Source organism: Nerophis ophidion, linkage group LG22 (genome assembly GCF_033978795.1).
Source record: "Nerophis ophidion isolate RoL-2023_Sa linkage group LG22, RoL_Noph_v1.0, whole genome shotgun sequence".
NCBI lineage: Eukaryota > Metazoa > Chordata > Actinopteri > Syngnathiformes > Syngnathidae > Nerophis > Nerophis ophidion.
Genome location: NC_084632.1, coordinates 11,536,383 through 11,555,590, shown reverse-complemented (window position 1 = coordinate 11,555,590; position 19,208 = coordinate 11,536,383). Strand labels below are relative to the sequence as shown.

Genomic DNA, 19,208 nt, shown 5'->3' with positions numbered 1-19,208 from the left:
GTAAACAAAAACAGAATGCTGGACGACAGCAAAGACTTACTGTGGAGCATAGACGGCGTCCGCAATGTACATCCGAACATGACATGTCCCCGCAAAAAAGGTTAAAAACGACTGAAATATTCTTGATTGCTAACACAAAGTAGATGCGGAAAACATCGCTCAAAGGAAACTGCTACAGGAAAATACCAAAAAAAGAGAAAAAGCCACCAAAATAGGAGCGCAAGAGAAGAACTAAAACACTACACACAGGAAAACAGCAAAATACTCCAAATAAGTCAGGGTGTGATGTGACAGGTGGTGACAGTACACCTACTTTGAGACAAGAGCTATAGTGATGCATGCTTGGTTATGCTTTAAAGTTATATCCAACAACTGCGACAACCACTTTTTGCGGTCAACTGAGATTAATTTTTCATGATTTCTACTGGTGGTGTGTCTCCGGATTTTTGTCAACGCAAAAATGTGCCTTAGCTCAAAAAAGGTTGACAAACATTGCTCTATACAACAGAAGCACTCTTGTATTTTTAGGAATTTGCTGCAAAAGTGTTAGTTTTGAACTGGTACGTGCGGCTTTGAGCACGATTACATATGATTTGTGCTCCCCCTCATCTTTGCTCTGGGCTATTTGCCCGTGTGGTTGTGGAAAACACTTTTAAAGACGAGTGATTTGCTCTTCAAACAGACACGAGAGCGAGTCCCGTGTCAGAGCAGCGGCGGGCTGACGGGGCACCTGGAGAGGAGAAAGGACCAGGGGTGGAGGACGATGCCCTGCAGGAGTTGAGGAGCCTGGGTACAGACCTGAAAGTCATCCGCCTGCAGGTGGAGCAGCAGCTGGGGGTCAGCCAGAGCTCAGAGGAGTGGATCCAGGTGGGTTTCATCATAGACCGCCTGCTGTTTGGCTTCTACATCCTCTTCATATCTGTCAGCTTCCTCACCATCATCATCATCTGGGCCAGCCAATAGATGACTTGGGTCTACCTGTCAAACATGTGTAGGATTAATCCACTGTTATGCTTAACCTCTTAACCTCAAGCTGTTGTTTACATCCTTTGTTTTATTTGTCTTTGCTATTTGGGCATATTGGACCCTAATTAGAATAAAAAATAAGAATTATCTTTTGATATGATGTACTTATTATCACATCCAATCAGATATTATTTACACTCTATCAATATGCATCAGCATGTATCGTTAAGTTGTAATAAAATCAAACATCTATGTTAAGGTCTTGGTAAAGTAAAGACGGGAGACAGAGTGGAATTACAAAAATGAAAAAAATGAATTAGACAAAAAGGGATAACTAAGGGTGATGGGGCAGAAACGCACACCATGAAATCTGGACAAAAAAAGTTTCCTCAGCAGTCGGCAGGAAAAAGGGCCAGGGCACACTGAGCAGGGCAAGAGTCCAACAAAAGTTATCCTTTTGACTTCAGGGGGACTAGGAGATAAACACACAGGAGGTTAGGGAATTCAGGACAAAGGAGCAAAAGCATACCAGGTCTGGTGAAACAGGTGCATGCACGACAGGAGTACTGGAGACAATAACCGGCGAGGCCAAGGTGACAGTGACGAGCCTAAATACCGGTGTGCTAATTGCGAGCAGGTGTGCCTCGAGGTCCGCCCCTCACCGAGGACGAATCACTGAAAGCAGAGGTGCAGACAAAGGAGAAGGCAGGAAAACACAACAATCTATTTTTACATGTGTTATTTAAAGAGGAATGTCTAAACTCAAACACAACTATTTAGAGAACACTAAACTCCACCGTGTTTAGAATTTACAAGCATTTTTCTATCATACGTCCTACAAATATCTGTTTCAGGTTAAATCTCATTAAAAGAGATTTTAGCAACTGTGAAAGCAATGTTTACAATTTAAAATTAACTGTTGACAAAAAACAAGACACAAAAAGCATGATGTAATTATGAACTGCCATAAAACATGAGAAACAACCAAAACATTACATTTAATCAGTTTGATATTGACTAGTCACACTCTTAAGATCCAAACCTGCTCATAAAAGTTGCTTTATTGCAAAACTCAGCAATATTTTTTTTTTTTTACTTTCAATGCTTGAAGTATTTTAACAAGTTCAGATATATCTATTGATATGCAGTTGCCATTATTATGTGATGTTTCTTACATGTTATAGTCTTTTTGTAAAAAATAATTGTTTTCCTTTTGCCTATTACAAAAAAATATTTCTAAAAAAATTAGTTGCAGAGTGGAATAGTTAAGTTTGGGGAATTACAAGTTCATGACATTGATTTTTAAAAAGTAGAATAAAAATATTTTTACTAGAATGCGAGATAAAAAGTCTTATATATATAGCTGCACACCGCTTGGCCCGTCGGTACCCGTCCACTGGTACCGACGGGCCAAGCGGTGTGCAGCTTTAGCGGTCGCGGAGGCAAAAACTCGGACATGGGAAGAGTTCGGGGAAGCCATGGAAAACGACTTCCGGACGGCTTCGAAGCGATTCTGGACCACCATACGGCGCCTCAGGAAGGGGAAGCAGTGCACTATCAACACCGTGTATGGTGCGGATGGTGTTCTGCTGACTTCGACTGCGGATGTTGTGGATCGGTGGAGGGAATACTTCGAAGACCTCCTCAATCCCACCAACACGTCTTTCTTTGAGGAAGCGGTGCCTGGGGAATCTGTAGTGGACTCTCCTATTTCTGGGGCTGAGGTCGCTGAGGTAGTTAAAAAGCTCCTCGGCGGCAAGGCCCCGGGGGTGGATGAGATCCGCCCGGAGTTCCTTAAGGCTCTGGATGCTGTAGGGCTGTCTTGGTTGACAAGACTCTGCAGCATCGCGTGGACATCGGGGGCGGTACCTCTGGATTGGTAGACCGGGGTGGTGGTCCCTCTCTTTAAGAAGGGGGACCGGAGGGTGTGTTCCAACTATCGTGGGATCACACTCCTCAGCCTTCCCGGTAAGGTTTATTCAGGTGTACTGGAGAGGAGGCTTCGCCGGATAGTCGAACCTCGGATTCAGGAGGAACAGTGTGGTTTTCGTCCTGGTCGTGGAACTGTGGACCAGCTCTATACTCTCGGCAGGGTTCTTGAGGGTGCATGGGAGTTTGCCCAACCAGTCTACATGTGCTTTGTGGACTTGGAGAAGGCATTCGACCGTGTCCCTCGGGAAGTCCTGTGGAGAGTGCTCAGAGAGTATGGGGTATCGGAATGTCTTATTGTGGCAGTCTGCTCCCTGTATGATCAGTGTCAGAGCTTGGTCCGCATTGCTGGCAGTAAGTCGGACACGTTTCCAGTGAAGGTTGGACTCCGCCAAGGCTGTCCTTTGTCACCGATTCTGTTCATAACTTTTATGGACAGAATTTCTAGGCGCAGCCAAGGCGTTGAGGGGTTCCGGTTTGGTGGCCACGGGATTAGGTCTCTGCTTTTTGCAGATGATGTAGTCCTGATGGCTTCATCTGGCCGGGATCTTCAGCTCTCACTGGATCGGTTCGCAGCCGAGTGTGAAGCGACCGGAATGAGAATCAGCACCTCCAAGTCCGAGTCCATGGTTCTCGCCCGGAAAAGGGTGGAGTGCCATCTCCGGGTTGGGGAGGAGACCCTGCCCCAAGTGGAGGAGTTCAAGTACCTAGGAGTCTTGTTCACGAGTGGGGGAAGAGTGGATCGTGAGATCGACAGGCGGATCGGTGCGGCGTCTTCAGTAATGCGGACGTTGTATCGATCCGTTGTGGTGAAGAAGGAGCTGAGCCGGAAGGCAAAGCTCTCAATTTACCGGTCGATCTACGTTCCCATCCTCACCTATGGTCATGAGCTTTGGGTCATGACCGAAAGGATAAGATCACGGGTACAAGCGGCCGAAATGAGTTTCCTCCGCCGGGTGGCGGGGCTCTCCCTTAGAGATAGGGTGAGAAGCTCTGCCATCCGGGAGGAGCTCAACGTAAAGCCGCTGCTCCTCCACATCGAGAGGAGCCAGATGAGGTGGTTCGGGCATCTGGTCAGGATGCCACCCGAACGCCTCCCTAGGGATGTGTTTAGGGCACGTCCAGCTGGTAGGAGGCCACGGGGAAGACCCAGGACACGTTGGGAAGACTATGTCTCCCGGCTGGCCTGGGAACGCCTCGGGATCCCCCGGGAAGAGCTAGACGAAGTGGCTGGAGATAGGGAAGTCTGGGCTTCCTTGCTTAGGCTGCTGCCCCCGCGACCCGACCTCGGATAAGCGGAAGATGATGGATGGATGGATGGATATATATATATATATATATATATATATATATATATATATATATACGGCGTGAAGGTAGAGACATCTTTTTATTTTGACACTATAACTAAAAAAACAGGAACAAAAAAAGGCGCGCACAATGGCAGAGAACAAACTTGACTATGAAAACAAAAACTAGCACTATGGCATGAATAACAAAAACTTCCTTTGAACAAGAAAGTAACCTGGATCATCAGCATGGAAGGCATAGAAGGTGATAGATGGTGTGAAGGAGGTGATGTTGCCAGGTCGAACAACAGAAACGGAGAGGCTTAAATAGCAGTGACATGATAAGGGGAAAACAAATGTGCGAGTGCAAAACGTGAGACAGGGGAAAACTAATGGGTAATCATGGTAACAAAACAAACCAGGAAGTGCAAAAACAGGAATATATATATATATATAATATATATATATATATATATATATATATATATGTATATATATATATATATATATATATATATATATATATATATATATATATATATATATATATATATATACATATAGATATATATATAGAGAGAGAGAGAGAGAGAGAGAGCTTTGATAAGCGTAAATGCGTTAAACTGCCACTAAATGGCTGAAATGTAATGAAAATGATATGTATATATATATATATATATATATATACATATATACATACATACATAAATGCATAAATATAGCTACCCAATATCCTTTTCATTTAATTTCAGCCGTATAGTAGCAGTTTAACGCATTCACGCTTATCAAAGCTCTGAGAATAATGCATCGTGGTTTTCTGGCGACATTTGGCAGTTAAGGTGTACAATTACACCAAAACAATAATTACTTGTTTTTCAATTGCCAAAAATTATATTAATTTGGTTATCATTTAAAAAAATAAAATAAAATCTTCTAATTTATCAGGTTTACAGTCTATTTAAAAAAAAATTTAAATCGAAATGGGAGTCATTGGGGTTGAAATCATTCTTAAAGGGGAACTGCACTTTATTGGGAGTGTTGCTATTTTTTCACAATTATTATTTTTATTAGAGACATGAACACATGTATTTTTTATGCATTCTAACTCATAAATAAAAATATGCTTACAATGGAGTCAATGGAAGGTCTTCTATTCCGCACATAAAGCCCTCTAAAAAAACATCCAAAAAGTGCCAACAATATTCCATTTACCTGAATAATAACCAAGTGATATTATTATTATAAGCACTAATACATAAAAGCTATTTGTAGCGTCGCCGTGATCACAGAGAGCTAACGAGCGTGTGCTGCTTCATTGACATCATCAGCTGGTTAGCTGCTTCCTCCCCTCGTAGCTCGTTAAAGTTTATTTTAGATCATAAATAATGCCTCTCACCTTGACAGTAGAAGGATGACGATATAATCCCACAAGTTGGTCAACTTTGGCAACCAATTCAGACTCAGAGATGGTGAGAAAGACACAAAAAGTCCATTGGTTCTAACCCCCTTTTTTCTTTGCAAGGATCATGAATCATACTTCATCCGACCAGGAATATATGAACATTCTAATAGTTGGCATCCCAGTGGTCACACTGAGGGTGGAAGTATAAACAACTTTACACTGTTACAAATATGCGCCACACTGTGAACCCACACCTAACAAGAATGCCAAAACACATTTCGGGAGAACATCTGCACCGTGACACAACACAAACACAACAGAACAAATACCCAGAATCCCTTGCAGCACTAACTCTTCCGGGACGCTACAATATACACCCCCCGCTACCCTCTAACCCCGCCCACTTCTACCTCCTCATGCTCTCTGAGGGAGAGCATGTCCCAAATTCCAAGCTGCTGTTTTGAGGCATGTTAAAAAAAAATAATGCACTTTGTGACTTCAATACTAAATATGGCAGTGCCATGTTGGCATGATTTTTTTCCATAATTTGACTTGATTTATTTTGGAAAACCTTGTTACATTGTTTAATGCATCCAGCGGAGCATCACAACAAAATTAGGCATAATAATGTGTTAATTACTCGACTGTATATCGGTTGATATCGGAATCGGTAATTAAGAGCTGGACAATATCGGCATATCGGATATCGACAAAAAAGCCATTATCGGACATCACTAGTAAGAATGCATTTTTTTTTTTAAATGTGTTTGCTTGTATAACATCAGTGGTTCTCAACCTTTTTTTCAGTGATGTACCCCCTGTGAACATTTTTTTTTTAATTCAAGTACCCCCTAATCAGAGCAAAGCATTTTTGGTTGAAAAAAAGAGATAAAGAAGTAAAATCCAGCACTATGTCATCAGTTTCTGATTTATTAAATTGTATAACAGTGCAAAATATTGCTCATTTGTAGTGGTCTTTCTTGAACTATTTGGAAAAAAAGATATAAAAATAACTAAAAACTGGTTGAAAAATAAACAAGTGATTCATTTATAAATTAAGATTTCTACTCAACTTAAAAGTGCCCTCTTTGGGGATTGTAATAGAGATCCATCTGGATTCATGAACTTAATTTCAAACATTTCTTCGCAAAAAAAAAAAATCTTTAACATCAATATTTATGGAACATGTCCACAAAAATATAGCTGGTAACACTGAATATTTCTTTGTTATATTTTTTCACAGTTTATGAATTTACATTCATATTCTGTTGAAGTATTATTCAATAAATATATTTATAAAAGATTTTTGAATTGTTGCTATTTTTAGAATATTAAAAAAAAAATCTCACGTACCCCTTGGCATACTTTCAAGTACCCCCAGGGATACGCGTACCCCCATTTGAGAACCATTGTCTTCAGGGTATCTACAGGTTTCAGGAAGTCAAATTTAAGACTTTTTCAGACCTTTTTAATGCCACCTTGAATGAAATTTAAGACCGAAAAAAAAAAAAATCTATAAATATAAGCAATGGTTGGGGATCCCACTGTACTACAACTTCAATGACAATCAGTCAAGTTTACTTTTTGTATGTTTATAAATAAACAAACTGATAAGCACCACTCTGCCAAACAGGTTATCGAAAACCTTGAGAGATCCTAAAACTTTGACATCCAAAACAAACAAACCAACACCAACGCCAGTAAAAACATAATAACCGAGGTGAGGGTTCAAATAAATTACACTTCATTAACACATACCGAGACCCGTTGACTTGGTCGAAGAGCAGGTTTTGGATGTGAGGTGCTAACCATCCATCCATCATCATCATCATCATCTTCCGCTTATCCGAGGTCGGGTCGCGGGGGCAACAGCCTAAGCAGGGAAACCCAGACTTCCCTCTCCCCAGCCACTTCGTCCAGCTCTTCCCGGGGGATGATGTCGAGGCGTTCCCAGGCCAGCCGGGAGACATAGTCTTCCCAACGTGTCCTGGGTCTTCCCCGTGGCCTCCTACCGGTTGGACGTGCCCTAAACACCTCCCTAGGGAGGCGTTCGGGTGGCATCCTGACCAGATGCCCGAACCACCTCATCTGGCTCCTCTCGATGTGAAGGAGCAGTGGCTTTACTTTGAGTTCCTCCCGGATGGCAGAGCTTCTCACCCTATCTCTAAGGGAGAGCCCTGCCACCCGGCGGAGGAAACTCATTTCGGCCGCTTGTACCCGTGATCTTATCCTTTTGGTCATGACCCAAAGCTCATGACCATAGGTGAGGATGGGAACGTAGATCGACCGGTAAATTGAGAGCTTTGCCTTCCGGCTCAGCTCCTTCTTCACCACAACGGATCGGTACAACGTCCGCATTACTGAAGACGCCGCACAGATCCGCCTGTCGATCTCACGATCCACTCTTCCCTCACTCGTGAACACCAGTTTCCCGTAATATATGATGTTTTATCCTTTCCGCAGGAAAATGTATTAGCAACCTGAGAATCAGGAAACATCACACGAAAAAGATCGACAATCCCGTCATTTGAGGTGTACGATTGATGTTTCACCACAGTGTGCAAGATCCATAACACCTCGGATTTTAATGTTGCTGTCCCGCCGAAGATTAGTGTCAGGTCGGTGCTGCTAGCGGCAGTTGTTGCTAGCTGGGGTGGCGTTGGACCCAAGCAGAACTGAGAGACGCCCGTTGTTTGTTTTTGGCTCTCTGCCGTGATTTTATGCTTACCGCATTGCATGTGCGATTCGACCGCTCTAATTCCCATGGCGCCAAGTTTGAAATCCCTCTTACAAAGTATGCACCTGGCCTCCTCGGGATTGGCAAGAGGCTTAAGCCAGTTTTTGAACCGGCTGTCCTCCAGCTAACGCCCGCAAAACTTGCATTTCCCCATGCTGACTGAAAGGCGGGAAGCGTGGAAGAAAGGAAGGAGTCTGCGCACCACCCGACTATGCCCGCGACTGACACTGAAATCACTCACTTTTACTCAAAGACGTGCCCCGAACAAAAACAAAAAACTGGCCCGACAATTTAAGACCATTGAGTACTGAATTTAAGACCATCTTAGGAATTTCTAATACATTTAATACTTTTTAAGGCCTTAATTTTAGACACATGAATTTAAGACTTTTTAAGGATCCGCGGATACCCTGGTCCTACATAAAGATTGTAAATGACAGGCAAAATCCTCCCAAAAAGTGCAGTTCCCCTTCAAGTTCGCTCTGACAACGTTGCAATCAAAAACACAATGCAGATTTATTTAATAAAACAAACTTGTCAAACAGTCCCTAGCGACCGCTAACCTTAAAACTGAATCATATTGTGGTTGCATCCTGTTCGTGACGCCAATTGTATGTAGTGGAAAATTCCGAATCTTAAACAGGAACAATATAGAGTTCGTTACAACAGTTTTATTACTCATAATCAGATGGTACAAAGTTGGATTGAATCGATATGATTACAGACAGTGTCTCATGAGACGAAAGATGGTGCCTCTCGTGAAAGAATTAAGAAAGAGTGCATACCAGGCTTGGTCTTCCCTTCTTATGTATTGGCCTGATTGTAGCATAACAACTTATGTACCTGTCCAATGTTCAAATGTCACCCCACCAACAGAACTAGAACTTGGTCAGGGTGACTTGACCTCTTATGTCGTGTCCCTCCCAATGCATTCAGTTTAGAGGTAACCCTAGGACAGACATTTTCCACTACATTATCACAGGTAACACCCGTTTTAGGGTGCACAGTACACTGATCCTGATGCACAGTGTGAAGCTGGAGTCAGGCGCCCTGGATTCTTGTTTTACTTTATGTCCTTATCGTGTTGTTGACATCCAAAATGAACGTTTTCCCATGCGAATCAGATTCCTGAAATGATTTGGACCTTCTCTCCTCTTCCAACGGGAGCACCACACACGAGCACTTTTGACCCACTCTTAATGTTTTTAGCGCTGCCCGCAGAAAATCAAGTCTTCTGTGGTTCTCTTCATCTTCATCTCTCTCTTCATGCACGGTAAGAGTTTCAATTTTATGCAAATCTCCTGTTTATTTATGACTTCGTGACCACACCACTGATCACTCGCTTCAGCAACCGACCAAATGGTTTTAAAAGGCTAGGGAGCGTGACCCGATATCCGATAGAGATATCCGACAGATATCAGCAACCCCAAAAAACCCCAAATATCAGATTATATTGACTTGCACCTGAAAGCTCCGATACAAGCTTGTGCAAAACTGAATATATTAAATGTACTCCAATAAGCACACAAAATTGGTCTTTTCTTCTATTTTAATTAATTTTAAAAAGGTGAACATAGTAAGCTACTGGCGGGTAGGAGCTAGCAGCTACGCAACAGCTAAGCGCACAATAGCAAGCAAGCTAGACATACATAAGTGTCCTTAAATGAGCAATATTTCAGTCCTAAGCAGCACAGTGTTCATTTAAGGCAGTTATTCTTAAAATAGTGTGGAGGACACTGTTAGTATATTTGTTTCCAAGTTATCACAAAAACTTTGGGTTACATTGAGTTCCCGGCGAGAAGCAAAAGCTGTCTTTGAACCAAACAAGAGTAAGGATTGTAAAACTCCATTGTGTAGGGTCGAAGCAACATGAAGGTGTTCCTGTTTCTTTCATGTATTGTAATCAACAGAAAGATATTGTCTGACCCAAGAACTACAGAAGAGGAAGCAGGACCAGAATCCCCTCCATACAACCTTTTTTTGAACTCTTTTACGACCTCTTCTTTGAACTGTTTTACGAACTTTTCTGTGAACTGTTTACGACCCCGTCCCTTTGGAAGCAGCTGTTGACATGTGGTCAGAGAAAGTCCAAATAAAGAAGGAGGCAATGCAATCTTTCGCCAGAGCGTATGTGACACTGTAAGAGGTTACAGGTCAACACGTTTCTCCTCAAATTGAGCAAAATTGAATTCTGTCTCCGTTTATTTCCTTGCTTCTTGTCTTGTTTAATAGAGGTCATTGATGTTTGAACATGGGGGGCGCGGTGCAATGCAAGGGGGAGCGCGTGTTACCTCGTGGAAAATGCTTTTTTTTTTTCGCCGTACCACAAAATGATGAAGAATACGTAGCACTTGGCTTGGGAGACAAGGAAAGGCTGGTGTGTTGTTTACTTTCATGTTAATAAACTTACAATATTATGCAGAGGTATCCTTATAACAATTTTATAGACAAATGATACAATTTATAGTCACGGTCGCGCTAAATATTTTCTTCGTCCAGAATATAATTGAGAAGCACTGACTTGAGGAAACGTATTAACGCATTTTTAGCTTGTGTGCTATGGTGTGCTTAGCTGTTGGGTAGCTGCTAGCTCCTAACAGCCCGCCATGTTTACCTTTTTTAAATTCATTAACATAGAAGAAAATGGCAACCTTGTGTGTTTATTGGAGGACATTGACATGTCAACTGGCTGTAAAACGTTTAGATGCAAGCCGATATATTCATATACCTGTTTTTCTTCTGATATCGGACCAATATCAATATCGCTTTAGAACAGACCGACTGATAGTTGGCATGAGGGTGCGTATATGTGATGTATACTAGGGATGTCGGATTATATCGGACTGCCGATATTATCGGCCGATAAATGATTTAAAATGTAATATCGTAAATTATCGGTATCAAAATTATCGTTATCGGTTTCAAAACGTAAAATGTAAGACTTTTTAAAACGCTGCTGTGTACAAGGACGTAGGGAGAAGTACAGAGCACCACCCTAAAGGCACTGACTTTGCGTGCCGGCCCTGTCACATAATGTCTACGGCTTTTCACACACACAAGTGAATGCATGGCATACTTAGTCAACAGCCATACAGGTCACACTGAGGGTGGCCGCATAAACAGCTTTAACACTGTTACAAATATGCGCCACACTGTGAACCCACACCAAACAAGAATGACAAACACATTGCGAGAGAACATCCACACCGTAACACTACAAAAAACACAACAGAACAAATACCCAGAACCCCTTGTAGCACTAATTTTCCGGGACGCTACAACATACACCCCCCGCTACCTCCTACCACCTTACATCAACCCTGCCCCTGTTTGGTGTTTTGCCAAAAGTTAGCTGAATGAGCAACTATGACACTTGTCACCTACTGTATTAGCTTTTTTAGGTTCCTTGGTTATTAGTGAACAATGTCTATGAACGTTTTCATTCATCCAGGTCATTGTAATCTCAAGGCAATCAATCGATCGCAACTGGACTGTTTCGGTTCGACTGAATGCCAAACAAGAATGACAAACATTTTGGGAGAACATCCGCACTGTAACACAACAGAACAAATACCCAGAAACCCTTGCAGCACTAACTCTTCCGGGATGCTACAATATCCAACCCCGCTACCCCCTTCCTCAACCCTGCCCACCTCAACCTCCTCATGCTCTCAGGGAGAGCATGTCCCAAATTCCAAGTTACTGTTTTGAGGCATGCTAAAAAAAAATAATGCACTTTGTGACTTGAATAATAAATATGGCAGTGCCATGTTGGCATTTTTTTTTTCCATAACTTGACTTGATTTATTTCGGAAATACTTGTTACATTGTTTATTGCATCCAGCGGGGCATCACAAAAATATTAGGCATAATAATGTTTTAATTCCACGACTGTATATATCGGTTGATATCAGAATCGGTAATTAAGAGTTGAACAATATCAGAATATCGGCAAAAAAGACATTATCGGAGATCAAAGATATACAGTATCTTATGAGAGAGTGTTAATAGGGACACAGGACAATATTGGGGACCCGTACGAGAGAACTCTACATTTAAGATGTTTTATTGTTCAATTAAAGGCCTACTGAAACCCACTACTACCGACCACGCAGTCTGATAGTTTATATATCAATGATGAAATCTTAACATTGCAACACATGCCAATACGGCCGCTTTAGTTTACTAAATTACAATTAGAAATTTCCAGCGGAGTTTCCTGTTGAAAACGTCGCGGAATGATGACGTATGATGACATGTGTTTGTGACGTTATTGGTTGGAGGAAACATTTTAGCCCAGCACCACTTACGGCTAAAAGTCGTCTCTTTTCATCGCATAATTACACAGTATTTTGGGCATTTGTGTTGCTGAATCTTTTGCAATTTGTTCAATTAATAATGGAGACGTCAAATAAGAATGCTGTTGGTGGAAAGCGGTGGATTGCAGCTGTCTTTAGCACCGAGACACAGCCGGTGTTTCTTTGTTTGTTGTGAAGCTTTAACACAGAGCGGTCAAGCGAACACTTTTCTCTACGTCAACCAGCAAGTTTTTTGGATGGAAAAAATTGTGATATTAAGTCGGCTCTTACCGGAGACTTGAGTGGATTACGCGACCTCATCCTGCAGCTCAAAAAGGCAGCTGTGATCTTGGCTCCTCGGCTTCTCTCAGAGACACTGGCGTTCACCGCAGCCATCCGACTTTCAGGTATGACTTTAGAATCTCACTAAAACACTATTAACACAATAAGCAGATAAGGGATTTTCCAGAATTATCCTAGTAAATGTGTCTAATTACATCTGTAACGCTCCCACTGCCGTCGCCTTTTCTTTTTTTTTTTTTTAGTGCTTCACTCTAGCTTTCCTCATCCACAAATCTTTCATCCTCGCTCAAATTAATGGGGAAATCGTCGCTTTCTCGGTCCGAATTGCTCTTACTGCTGATGGCTCACATTCTAAACAATGTGAGGCGCAGCCCTCACACCGGTGACGTCACGCGCATTATCGTCTGCTACTTCCGGTAAAGGCAAGGCTTTTTTATTAGCGACCAAAAGTTGCGAACTTTATCGTGGATGTTCTCTACTAAATCCTTTCAGCAAAAATATGGCAATATCGCAAAATGATCAAGTATGACACATAGAATGGACCTGCTATCCCCGTTTAAATAAGAAAATCTCATTTCAATAGGCCTTTAAAGACACTTGCTACAAAATGAGGGGTTAATGACATATTAAGTATGTCTCAAATAGAGATGGGAGCATGTTTTTATGTGACTGACGATAGAGCACATAGCGGTGACTCACCTAATTCCTGCCTCCTGGTGTTTGAAGGGTCATGCAACCCCATCATGCCGAACTGCTCTCGCCCCGATTCCCTCGCCCTGCTGGAGGCTCTCAGGCCAGTTTTCAACCTCAGCTCCATCCGACCCGTGGTGAACAGTTCAACTCCCACTCACGTCCAAATCGACTTCATCCTGGTCAACATTCTGGGGGTGGTAAGGCACAAGTCGTTGGTTACAAAACACAGTCACCATGGCTCTCAGACATCATCTGACCAATTGTCTTGCTTGTGTTCAGGACGAAAAGGCCCAGCTCCTCAAGACGTACATCTTCCAATACCTTGTGAGTCCGCACTTTCTAACCTGGTTACAATTAAACGAGTGAGTTTTGGCTTCTGAGTTGCAGATTTGGAGAAACGAGTTTGTCAGCTGGAACTCGACCGAGTGCGGCACAGAGTGGCTTACTGTCCCCAGAAAGCTGCTGTGGGTTCCCGATGTGGTCATCAACGAGTTGTAAGTCGCCCTCACAAACTTTAAACAGCCAAACACCAAACAAAGGATGATTTGAGTCTACTGGCAGTATGGAGAGAAACTTGGCGCAAAAGTCGGCGTACACGTATCTGGCACACAACGGCACGGTGTTTGATGCACACCCTGTGCGAGTGGTCAGCTCCTGTAGACTCGACACTTACACCTTTCCCTTTGACATCCAGAACTGCACGCTGACATTCAACTCCTACCTGCATCACAGTAAGTACTAACATCGGTCGGTAGTATCATTGCACAATGCTGCTCAAACCCTTTTCCACCAAGTACCAACTCAGAAAACACTTCCTAGTGCAAACATGATGACTAATATTGAAATACAGCAGCGTAGTAGGCAGAGGTTCTATTTAAGAAGTGTATTTAATATTTTGGCCATTGTAACATAACACACAGTTTGAACAGTCACACTGTGTTTTATTATTTAATTAAGATGGAGCCTGCATTGTTTACAAGTGTATGCAAACTTTTGATCGTGACTGTATGCACTTGTATATATATATATATATATATACACACCTCGTCACGTGAAGAGAACTGAAGTGAATTATATTTATATAGCGCTTTTTCTCTAGTGACTCAAAGCGCTTTACATAGTGAAACCCAATATCTAATTTTTACATTGAAACCCGTGTGGGTGTCTTGCCCAAGGACACAACGGCAGAGACAAGGATGACGGAAGCGGGAATCGAACCTGCAACCCTCAAGTTGCTGGCACGGCCGCTCTACCAACCGAGCTATACCGCTCCACGTCCGTTGTGTCCTAAGCAAGACACTTCACCCTTGCTCCTGATTGGTGCTGGTTAGCGCCTTGCATGGCAGCTCCCTTCATCAGTGTGTGAATGTGTGTGTGAATGGTTAAATGTGGAAGTAGTGTCAAAGCGCTTTGAGTACCTTGAAGGTAGAAAAACGCTATACAAGTACAACCCATTTTCATTTATTTACATATATATATATATATATATATATATATATATATATATATATATATATATATATATATACACATATATATATATATACATACATACATTTTCATATGTTTTATATGTATATATATATATATATATATATATATATATATATATATATACACACACATACATATATATACACATACATACACACACATGTGTATATATATTTATTCATATATATATATATATATATATATATATATATATATATATATATGTAAAATAATAAACATCACTAATAAACTATAGAATGGTGTGTGCCAAAAAAAAAACAAGAGTGTGTATGGTGTAAGACTTTGTGAAGTATTTAATAAATAAATGATAAATGGGTTGTACTTGTATAGCGCTTTTCTACCTTCAAGGTACTCAAAGCGCTTTGACACTACTTCCACATTTACCCATTCACACATACATTCACACACTGATGGAGGGAGCTGCCATGCAAGGCGCCAACCAGCACCCATCAGGAGCAAGGTTGAAGTGTCTTGCTCAGGACACAACGGACGTGACGAGGTTGGTACTAGGTGGGAATTGAACCAGGGACGCTCGGGTTGCGCACGGCCACTCTCCCCACTGCGCCACGCCGTCCCTAATTGGAACGTTTTTGTTGAGAGGCGCGGTGCTGTCAGACAAGGGCAAGGCAGGCAGGGTTGTCCAGGGGCGGAAGCGTGGTCGAGAAGCAGGAGCGAAGCAAGAGGAAGAAAGGGAAGATCCGGGAGCACAAGACGCACAGCTTGACTCGGGGATGCACACAGGGAAGCTACAGCTGACTATATTCCGGCGCTGGCATGCCAAGTTGTGCAGGCTTATGAAGGCAGGTCCTTCATTACGGGCAGGTGTGGTGATTGCCGGTGAATGAATGATTACAGCTGGCGGCTGCTGCGGGGCCCATCCTTGGATGTGTGTGACAGTGGGCGTGTCCCGAGGTGTGACACGCAAAGCGCCAGGATGAGGGAGCATTCCAATGCACCCTGGCCGTGACACAGAACCCCTTACGGGACGCTACAATATACACCCCCAGTTACACCAACCCCCCCAATCTCCCGAATTCAGAGGTCTCAAGGTTGGCAAGTATGCGCGACCCCGAAAGGGATCAGTAGAAGAAAATGGATGGATGGATATTGTGCCAATAATAGGATTCATGGTTGTCCAAATTGTTGCTAACAAGAGGAGCATTCATTGACATATTCCAACTAATTCATGATGTCGTGTTGGTTTATTATCTGCGGTTCCTATGACTGTAAAGACGAGGGTGTTTTCGCGGCTTGCTGCGGGGTTTGTTCTCCCGGTATGCAAACGGACTACTCTGGACCGGGCGTGAAGGTAGGAACATTTTTAATTAATCGCTATCAAATAGGAACAAACAAAAAGGCGAACGAGGCGAAAACACAACTTAGACAGAACTACGCACAAGAAACAAAACTCTCTAAACTGTGGCATGAATGAACAAAACTTACTTGGCATAAAAACGAGCAGCATGAACTATGGCATGAACAGAGCGGCGTGAACTAATCATGAAAGGAGCAATGTCGCCAGCCCGACTGACTGGCAAGGGCGGTTTGAATAGTCCCATGATTAGAGCCAGATGAGTGTCCGAACACCAGCGACAGGTGAAAATCATAAGTCACCATGGCAACCAAAACAAACAGGAGTGCACCAAAAAACAGGAACTAATGGAGTTCAAAACAACAGAAAATAACAAAAACATAATCCAGACCACCGAACATGACAGAGGCTCCATCCAGTGGTTGAACAAAGAATCGCTTAACTAAATTTTCCTATATGCAAACACGGTGTTACTGTTCAAACCGTGTCATGTTGCAGAGGCCCAAAAAAATTTAATATACCGTATTTCCTTGAATTGCCACCGGGGGCGTTAATTAATTTAAAACCTCTTCTCACTCCTGCGCTTTCCAAAGGCATGCGGTAAAAGTAAGCATGCGCTAATTATTTTAAAACCTCTTCTCACACCGGCACTTACCAAAGGTATGCAGTAAAAATTTGAGTGTGATGTAAGCTTGGACCTTAAATCTTACTGAATAGCTCTTAATCGTCTTCCCTTTATGCAATTTCAAATTACCGGTATTGAAATCAGCCTCCTCCATTTTGAAAATGATGACAGGGGAAGTGTCACGAGTTTGACCAGGCGGTAATACTAAGCATGCGCTAATTATTTTGGGAAGCGAGTTTGACCCGGCAGTAATTCAAGGCAGGCGCATACTATATGCCCTGCGGCAATTCAAGGAAATACGGTACTTGTTATACAAAACATCTGCCTTGTTTTTAATGAATATGTAGGCCTGCTACGCTACTGAATTTTAATGTTGGCGCTTACTGTGGTACAAGTGTTTTTCTGAGGCGGTACTTGCTGTCATTTTCTTTTTTTGGAGCGTTCAAAGGTAATTCTGTTAGAGTTTAAAGACTAGATTTAAGATGTTTTCTTCCAGCTTCTTCACTACAGCTGGGCCAAATATTCACAACAGAGAAAATACTGGAATTTTCCAAAGAAATTATAAAAACTAAGGGCGAGTGGGAACTCATCGGAATCGCGGCGTCTAAAAACCAACTACTATCTTCGGTTGGAGAGCTATATGACGAGCTTCGCTTCTTCGTAAGGAACTGTTCACTCTGTTTTCTACACAAAACTGTCATAACCGAGTCCCGCGGTATCGTTTTGTGGACTACAGATCTCGTTACGGCGCAGGTCCACGCTCTACGTGGTCAACCTGTTGATCCCCAGCTGCTTCCTCATCACCGTCGACCTCTTCAGCTTCCTGTTGCCTCCTCAGAGTGTGGACCGCTCCTCCTTCAAGATGACCCTCATCCTGGGCTACACCGTCTTTCTGCTCATCATGAACGACCTGCTGCCCATCACGGGGAACACCATACCTCTCATAAGTACGTCTGGGTTCTGCTCGCCAGTTGACGTGTTTACATTACAAGCGTAACGTTTTTTTGCGCTACTAAAGATAATTATCCTAATATTGCTAATTGAATATCGTATTTTTTTTTTACAGCTTCATTTTTGTGAAATGTGTTTATTTTTTATGTAATGTCTTTACATTGAATTTACAATATCACAAAAAAAAAAACGTTATGGTAGTATTAAATCACTAGAAGCATTTAAGTCCCATCTTAAAACTCATTTGTAGCCTTTATACAGACCCCATTTTTAGACCCGTTTATCTGCCGTTTGGTCTCTTAATATTCAGACTTTATTATTGTAAAATAATAGTTTCTTTAAATTTCCAGTTTTACACTTTTTTGGGGAACAACTTTTTTTTTGTACAATTTTTTGAACTGTTTTCACAGAATATTTGTTTTCAATATTTTTAATTGTTACTATTATTTTAAACATAATATTCTGATGTTATAGTAATATTACAGTTTCTGTAAACGTCCAGTTGTACAAGTGTGCACTTCAGGAATTTATTTTCTGAATATTTTTTTTCTTTCTTGGATATACAATTTTTTTGTTTTTTTTTCATTTTTGTATTAACAATTTTTTCATTTTAATATTCTGACTTTGTTATTGAGCTGTGGCCGCAAGGTTGTTGGTGCCTGTCGTGGCGGTAATCCCAGAACCCGTTGGTGGACACCAGCAGTGAGGGATGCCGTCAAGCTGAAGAAGGAGTCTTATCGGGTTCTTTTGGCTCATAGGACTCCGAAGGCAGTTGACGGGTACCGACGGGCCAAGCGGTGTGCAGCTCTAGCGGTCGCAGAGGCAAAAACTCGGACATGGGAAGAGTTCGGGGAAGCCATGGAAAACGACTTCCGGACGGCTTCGAAGCGATTCTGGACCACCATACGCCGCCTCAGGAAGGGGAAGCAGTGCACTATCAACACCGTGTATGGTGCGGATGGTGTTCTGCTGACTTCGACTGCGGATGTTGTGGATCGGTGGAGGGAATACTTCGAAGACCTCCTCAATCCCACCAACACGTCTTCCTTTGGGGAATCTGTGGTGGACTCTCCTATTTCTGGGGCTGAGGTCGCTGAGGTAGTTAAAAAGCTCCTTGGTGGCAAGGCCCCGGGGGTGGATGAGATCCGCCCGGAGTTCCTTAAGGCTCTGGATGCTGTGGGGCTGTCT

The 19,208-nt window shown here is 42.4% G+C and overlaps 3 protein-coding genes and 1 long non-coding RNA gene across 4 annotated transcripts in view; 3 read left to right on the top strand and 1 right to left on the bottom strand.

Moving 5' to 3' along the window:
• LOC133540569 (5-hydroxytryptamine receptor 3C-like) overlaps positions 1 to 1,080 on the top strand; it is a 33,861-nt gene extending 32,781 nt beyond the window's left edge. Inside the window, exon 11 of the mRNA XM_061883277.1 lies at positions 683 to 1,080. Coding sequence (XP_061739261.1) covers positions 683 to 963 — 281 coding nt within the window. The 3' untranslated portion in view covers positions 964 to 1,080. The remainder of the gene's footprint in view (positions 1 to 682) is intronic.
• Positions 1 to 19,208, top strand: part of LOC133540574 (arf-GAP with coiled-coil, ANK repeat and PH domain-containing protein 2-like) — a 1,007,806-nt gene that overhangs the window by 322,651 nt on the left and 665,947 nt on the right. The window lies entirely within an intron of this gene.
• Positions 1 to 19,208, bottom strand: part of LOC133540570 (uncharacterized) — a 31,962-nt gene that overhangs the window by 10,566 nt on the left and 2,188 nt on the right. The window contains exons 3-5 of the long non-coding RNA XR_009803666.1: positions 13,624 to 13,805; positions 1,496 to 1,641; positions 799 to 978 (exon numbers count right to left, since the gene is read on the bottom strand). This is a non-coding gene — a long non-coding RNA (uncharacterized LOC133540570). The remainder of the gene's footprint in view (positions 1 to 798; positions 979 to 1,495; positions 1,642 to 13,623; positions 13,806 to 19,208) is intronic.
• The window catches only part of LOC133540568 (5-hydroxytryptamine receptor 3C-like), an 8,119-nt gene continuing 2,287 nt past the window's right edge, over positions 13,377 to 19,208 (top strand). Inside the window, exons 1-6 of the mRNA XM_061883276.1 lie at positions 13,377 to 13,814; positions 13,897 to 13,941; positions 14,005 to 14,111; positions 14,179 to 14,348; positions 17,566 to 17,729; positions 17,806 to 18,016. Of these exons, the coding sequence (XP_061739260.1) occupies positions 13,557 to 13,814; positions 13,897 to 13,941; positions 14,005 to 14,111; positions 14,179 to 14,348; positions 17,566 to 17,729; positions 17,806 to 18,016 (955 nt within the window). The 5' untranslated portion in view covers positions 13,377 to 13,556. The remainder of the gene's footprint in view (positions 13,815 to 13,896; positions 13,942 to 14,004; positions 14,112 to 14,178; positions 14,349 to 17,565; positions 17,730 to 17,805; positions 18,017 to 19,208) is intronic.